The sequence below is a fragment of the Silurus meridionalis genome, chromosome 15, assembly GCF_014805685.1.
Source record: "Silurus meridionalis isolate SWU-2019-XX chromosome 15, ASM1480568v1, whole genome shotgun sequence".
In the NCBI taxonomy this organism is placed as follows: domain Eukaryota; kingdom Metazoa; phylum Chordata; class Actinopteri; order Siluriformes; family Siluridae; genus Silurus; species Silurus meridionalis.
This window is the reverse complement of record NC_060898.1, coordinates 322,501-330,000: the sequence shown is the minus strand read 5'-3', so window position 1 is coordinate 330,000 and position 7,500 is coordinate 322,501. Positions and strand designations below refer to the sequence as shown.

The 7,500-nt window shown below is 39.5% G+C and overlaps 1 protein-coding gene across 1 annotated transcript in view; it reads right to left on the bottom strand.

The window, feature by feature from the left end:
* Positions 1-5,525: 5,525 nt before the first annotated feature.
* Positions 5,526-7,500, bottom strand: part of cdx1b (caudal type homeobox 1 b) — a 5,241-nt gene continuing 3,266 nt past the window's right edge. Inside the window, exons 2-3 of the mRNA XM_046867528.1 lie at positions 6,443-6,591; positions 5,526-6,243 (exon numbers count right to left, since the gene is read on the bottom strand). Of these exons, the coding sequence (XP_046723484.1) occupies positions 6,058-6,243; positions 6,443-6,591 (335 nt within the window). The 3' untranslated portion in view covers positions 5,526-6,057. The remainder of the gene's footprint in view (positions 6,244-6,442; positions 6,592-7,500) is intronic.

The window sequence follows — 7,500 nt, the reverse complement described above, 5'->3', positions numbered from 1 at the left end:
TAGCAGTGTGTAAAAGTGTGTATGAGTGTGTAGCAGTGTGTGTAAGTGTGTAGCAGTGTGTGTGTGCTGCAGTGTGTATGTGTGTAGCAATGTGATGCAGTGTGTAGCAGTGTGTGTAGCTATGTGTAGAAGTGTGTATGAGTGTGTTGCAGTCTGTATAAGTGTGTTTGAGTGTGTAGCAGTGTGTAGAAGTGTGTATGAGTGTGTTGCAGTCTGTATAAGTGTGTGAGTGTGTTGCAGTGTGTATAAGTGTGTATGAGTGTGTAGCAGTGTGTAAAATTGTGTATGAGTGTGTAGCAGTGTGTTTAAGTTTGTAGCAGTGTGCATGTGTGTAGCAGTGTGTTACAGTGTGTCTGTGTAGCTATGTGTGTATAAGTGTGTATGAGTGTGTAGCAGTGTCTAGAAGTGTGTATGAGTGTGTTGCAGTCTGTATAAGTGTGTATGAGTGTGTAGCAGTGTGTATGAGCGTGTAGCAGTTTGTATAAGTGTGTAGCAGTGTGCTTGTGTGTAGCAGTGTGTTGCAGTGTGTATAAGTGTGTATGAGTGTGTAGCAGTTTGTATAAGTGTGTAGCAGTGTGCATGTGTGTAGCAGTGTGTTGCAGTGTGTATAAGTGTGTAGCAGTGTGTATAAGTGTGTATGAGTGTGTTGCAGTCTGTATAAGTGTGTATGAGTGTGCAGCAGTGTGTATAAGTGTGTATGAGTGTGTAGCAGTGTGAATAATTGTGTAGCAGTGTGCATGTGTGTAGCAGTGTGTTGCAGTGTGTATGTGTAGCTATGTGTGTAGAAGTGTGTAGAAATAGCGGAGTGTGTTCCGTTATCTGCGCGGGGATTCCTGCGCTCTGCAGACTCAGTAGCCACTTCAGGCGGTCTGTAATTTCCACACGACTCCTGAGTTCTGATTGCTTTTGCTTTACTGCTTCAGTGTTTATTCAGAATAAATGTCACCAGTATGGAGGATATTAGGGGCAGTTACTATATTGTAAATGAGAGTTTATGGTAAAACTGCCCCATAAACACGGAGCAGGGTGAAGAGTGAGCTGTAATCCATGTCAAGTGCGGTGGATCTCACACGTGCCGGACCAGTCCTAGACATGGCACACGCGCACACACACACACACACACACACACACACACACGGGCACACATACACACACACACACACACACACACACACACACACACACACACACACACACACACACACACCACACACACACACACACACACACACACACACACACACACACACACACACACACACACACAGGCGCACACACACACACACACACACACACTCACACACACACGGGCACACACACACACACACGGGCACGCACACACACACACACACACACACTCACACACATGGGCGCACATACACACACACACACACACACACACACACACACACACACACACACACACACACACACACACACACACACACACACACACACACACAGGTTTGGAGATGTGGAATTTAATGAAGCTGCAGAGATATGAGTGAAATACTTCACTTCTTATTAATAAAGCTTCAGATCCTAAAAAAGTCTTTAACTTTAAATAAAACATTACAGACAGTGCAGCTGAGGGCAGTGAGTTTTTGAATGTTTTTGTTTGAGAGATTAAAAGGAAGGACGCTAATGTTGTATTGATTTTCCCCAGAGCGAGCGACGTGTTTGTGTTACTGTGGTGAAGACGGATTTTACAACACGGCTCTCTAATAAACTTTACGACCCTCTGGGAGAAAGACGCAAATGTCTCCTGTTGTTTTAACAATTAACGTGGCGTTTACTGAAAATACATCGCAAATGAGAACCTGCATAACAAAATCAAAACCTGCTGAATAAAAGGATTTATTACAGCGTCTGAGTGTGAAATTAAACTCTGATCTGCTTTAGGGGCTACAATTACCATCCAGATGATCAGAGAACAAAAACCAAACAAACAACAAATCTGTGAATATTAGGAAGTTTGAAAGAAAGAAAGAAAGAAAGAAAGAAAGAAAGAAAGAAAGAAAGAAAGAAAGAAAGAAAGAAAGAAAGAAAGAAAGAAAGAAAGAAAGAAAGAAAGAAAGAAAGAAATCTTTCCATTTTAAGCCAAACCCACTTCTGATTTCAATCTGAATACTGATATATTTGTAATCAGACACATACAGATTATTTACATTAACACATACACATCATAATTATTACTCTTTTAATTATTACTATCTCTTATTACTTTCTCATAGAGTCGCTCTATCTCTCTCTCTCTCTCTCTCTCTCTCTCTCTCTCTCTCTCTCTCTCTCTCTCTTCTCACTCCGCTGATCAAAGGTTAGCATCGTTTTCATTTACGACTTACTGGCATTCAAACAAGTGGTTGTTGGATACAGGAAGTGTGTTTTTCTCAAAAATATTTCCACATGTATTTATTTACACTGCAAAATCATGACCACAACATTTCCTTTTCCAAGTTTATAATCCAGTCATGCTTAATGTTTACACTCGCTAACTCACCTCCTAACTCACCTCCTAACTCACCCACTAACTCAACCATTAACTCACCCACTAACTCACTCACCATCTCACCTGCTAACCCACCCACTAACTTACCTAACTCAACCATTAACTCACCTCCTATCTCATTCACTATCTCACCTGCTAATCCTCCCACTAACTCACCCACTCTCTCACTCTTTAACACGGTCATGACCTCACTGTTAGAGAGTGTAATAATATTGTAGACATAAACAGGACTCAGGATTGTTGTATCGTCTCTCAGAGACACAGACACTCCACCTGTTGCTCATCAGATTCTCTTAGAAACTTAATCAAATCCAAATCTCTCTTTCTCTCTTCTTAGCATTGGATTTGATGACATTATGGATCTGATCATGAAAATGAGAACTTTTCATTTTGTTTAGTGGAAAATAAATAAAGAAGTGCTGATGACAGGAGAAGATGTTTGCAAATCTGCTCTTTGTCTCGCTGTTGAACATTTCTGAATCTCATAAAGAGGTCTGATCAAACATCTGATCTCACCCAAATTCAGAAGTTCAGCACTAACTGCACATCAGAGTTATTACACTCATCTAACACACTTCCAGATGAACAGCTGAAGAGGAAATCTGGAATATTATGGAGTCATCTGATATATCTCATGTTTTAGAGTTAGAATTAGACAGTAATGTCTGATCTCGGTGTGGTTTAGAAGCGTATGAATGTGGAGCTCGTATGCATCTACTGTTTGTTCATGCGCTACGATGGTTTTGCCCTTTGGTCGCCGCACCCTGCTCGCGTTAGCGTGGTTGGTAAACGTCGGTAAACATGGACACTGCATCTCTTCATCTCTCCATCCCTCCCTCCCTGATAAGGACGAGTTGAGAGGGACGAGGACTGAAAAGACTCCCAGTGTGTAATCATCTCTTATCCAGCCGTCTCATTACACTGAGTAAACAACACAGCCGTGTGAATCCTGTTCACACACACACACACACACAAACCAAAGTGTTTTAAACTACTTTAGGACTCTTCAGGAACATCTTGTTGTTAGTCAAAATTCAGTTCCCTGACCTGAGCTTCTCTACTTTCCATCACCTTTATGTTCTGCTGATAAACCTGAAGCATCATCTGCCCTTTATATATTATAATCTCTCTTTTCTCTTAATCTCAACCACTTCCTGGTTCTCAGCAGGTTCTCTGTGTCTCCTAAACCCTCATACATCCTGTTGTAAACCATTTTTTCAGCTGTGTTAACATCAGGTGTGAGGATCAGCAGATGCAACCCTGATTCCTGACATCCCCAGACACACCTACAACACTTGAAAAAAAATAAAAATAAAAATTCCAGGGACATGGGTTCTTCTAGGTTTTCTCCTCAACCAGGACACTAGATGTTTTCTCTACTGGTGTCTTGGTTTTTTAATCTTGTTTGTGATTAAGAATTACTTTCTTCTAGGTTCTCCATCTCCAGGTATGGTTTAAGTGTGATGGAAGACTGGTATGAGGTTTATGAATCTGGTGATTATGTTATGAATCTGCTTTTCTTCTCTAATTGATATATAATCTGGCCGCCAAAGAATCGCTATGGTTAGATACTATATGGCTTCTGTTTTCTCGCTTCAACATGAGCTTTTTGTTCATAATCTGGTCCTGAGATTTGTTGCTGTTTTTTATCTTCTTATTTTTTACTCCAACATTTTATTCCAGACCCTGTAACACTGAGTGTTGGAGCTCAGACCCCATGTCCGAGCAGGCAGATCAGTTCAGTGTCTAAATACTCAAATCAGTTTTAGTTTTTCACTAATCAATCACCAATAAGTTTCAAAACTTCAAATAATACATAAACAAACCAAATGAAGACATCTTCCAGTCATGAATAAGGAGGAGCAAATCAGCTTTGTTTGAAATCAGACCTGTCCCATAAAGCTCTCAGGAGAGAACCATCTCAACAGCAATGGCACTCGTCAGCTTTCACATGCGAGTGTGAGATTAATATAAACAATCCTCACGTTTTATCTTTCACACACCCAGTGAAATGTACATATTTATTCTAATATCTCCGCCCTAACAATTTACATACACCAATCATTATTTGAGGGCTTGTAAACTCCACCCATTCCCTTACGCACAGAAATTGATTATTTTTCTTGTAAGTCTCGTTTATGTCCATACGATTCTAATTTACATGCACAAAAAATATCTCTTGATAGTGACCTTTTCTTAAACTTTTGCAAATAACAGTGCAACAGATGATCAACACAAATATTCACACCTTTTCCTAAAATCCTGTCCCCTACACCATTTCTCTTTCCATCCACACCATGATAAAACAGTTTAAACACCTCCAATGCACTCTCCTCCACTTCTCCTCCACTTCTCCTTCCCCTGCTGTCTCTGTAGACGTCTTCCTCCTCTCTTTCTCCTCCTTCAGACAACAGTAGCCCAGTTTACACCAGTACCCTGTTGTTAATGATACCTGTGGAGGTAGTTGGTAACCCAGGTCTCGACCGATCCGCTATGAAGTTCTAATTCCTGATCTGCATGTTTAATGTTTAAATGTTTCATGCTGGATGTTCTTGATAACACAAACCTCCACATTTTTCCGGGGTTGAGACACTGAGAGTCTCCTGAGTGTGTAACTATAATGGCTGGATTGAGTTTAATACTATATTCATGCTGAATAAAGGGTAAAATGTATTAAGCTTGGAATTGAACTAATGTAAGTAATGTTATATTTTATCTGAAGCATATTTTTTTAATTATGTTATATATTACTAGATTCTACTACTGATAGCTGAAGCTGAACTAAGCTAAATAACTAAAGTTGTGCTACTGTGTAATTTTATGCACAAACTCCTGCAAGACTTATTTATCTTCTCACCACGTTCTCTCAGGTTCCACAACTTATATTACATTTTTGTTTGTTGTTTATGTAAAGTTGATTATGGTGTGAGCTGGAATTGTTGTTCTTCTGGTGTTTAGGAGCCTCGGTGTGATGTGTGAAAATCACATGAACAAATAAAACACAGAAATTTTTCACAAATAAAGTTTTTAATACAAATTCTGTTTAAAATATACAATTATTAAAGTTTATCACTTCAATCAAAAGCATTTACAAATATTTCAAACCAGCAAACACAATATCCATGACATGTTTTTGACAGGTTTATGATGAGTATATGACAGGATTATAACAGATTTATTACAGGTTTATAATATGTATATAACAGCTTTATGACTGTTTATACGACGCTAATTACAGGTTTTGACATGTTTGACAGGTATATGACGTTCATCAATGTTTTCTAACATGCATATGACAGGTTTTGACATGTTTGACAGGTATATGACGTTCATCATTGTTTTCTAACATGCATATGACAGGTTTTGACATGTTTATAACAGGGTTATAATGTTTATGAACATTAATATAATTTCCCTTTTTACAGCTTGTCTGTTAAAACTGTGAACTGTGTGTAGAAAGCTGTGTGTGTGTGTGTGTGTGTGTGTGTGTGTGTGTGTGTGTGTGTGTGTGTGTGTGTGTGTGTGTGTGTATACAGTTGTTGTTTTTTTCAGTACTCTTCCTTAATTGTCATGGGCATGGAAGATGAGACTAGACCTGCACTGCTGCTGCTGGAGATGTTGGAGATGTTGGAGCTGGGTGGAGTGGGCGTGGTTGTGGACGCCTGTGGCTGCTGCAGCTTCTTCTTGTTAATTTTTCTCTCTTTGGCTCGTCGGTTCTGGAACCAGATCTTTACCTAAACACAGAAGAAAAGCCATTTTTAAAAATGAATTGTGTGGCCAGATGTTACAGCTGAGAAACAAAACATCAGGTAGGTCACACTGCTCTAATCCAACGTGTGAGTATTTTTATTTAATTAGGTGATTATTATTAGTTTCTTTTTGTAAACTGTTTATTGTATTTCTTTTTTATTTCATATGAACTGATTAATGAACCTGTCTCTCTGATAGGCTGAGGGTGGTGGCAAGCTCCGCCTTCCTCCTAATGGTGATGTAGCGGCTGTAGTGAAATTCCTTCTCCAGCTCCAGACGCTGATGATCCGTGTAGACCACTCGATATTTATCCTTCGTCCTGGTCTTTCCTCCTGAACAAACAGTGGGAGAAAAACCACAAATGAAAGATAAATGAAATTGTTGAAATGTGAAACGTTTAGACAATAAATAGTTTTGATTTAGTTTGTATAAAAAAGTGTTTAATTTTAAATTAAACTATATGAAACTATTATTTTTTGTCTGTCTGTCTGTCTGTCTGTCTGTCTGTCTGTCTGTCTGTCTGTCTGTCTGTCTGTCTGTCTGTCTCTCTGTCTGTTTTGTTCCCTGTCTTTGTGTCTCTCTGCCCCCATCTGTCTGTCTGGCTGTCTGGCTTATTGTGTGTGTGTGTGTGTGTGTGTGTGTGTGTGTGTGTGTGTGTGTGTGTGTGTGTGTGTGTGTGTGTGTGTGTGTGTGTGTGTGTGTATTAACAGAGCTGCACAGCAGTGTATTTTTGCTCTAATTTATCAAACCTATAATTAAAAGCACAAACACGCGAAGCTTCTCTTTAATTAGAGCCGTATTTCAAACTGCCTTTATCCTGTCACGGCTTTAAGTGCTAAAGCAGCAGCTGAGTTAAACATTAAAGTATATGTGTGTGTGTGTGTGTGTGTGTGTGTGTGTGTGTGTGTGTGTGTGTGTGAGGAGGCCATTAGGGGAAACACTCATTAGTCCTCTAATCTCTCTAGTTAACGTTCATTGAGTCGGGCGCCGCTGGTAATGAGCTATCTTCACTAATTTAACTGTTTACACAAACGAGTCTCTCATACACACACAATCTGTCCACTGTGTGTGTGTGTGTGTGTGTGTGTGTGTGTGTGTGTGTGTGTGTGTGTGTTTTAATGAATGTGATGATGAGACTAGTTGATTCTGTGCTGTAGTGTTTAAAAGCTCAGACTTGCTGTTACAGTAAAATGCTGTAAAATGGGATTTTTGAGATTAAAGTGTAAAAAGATAAAATATGA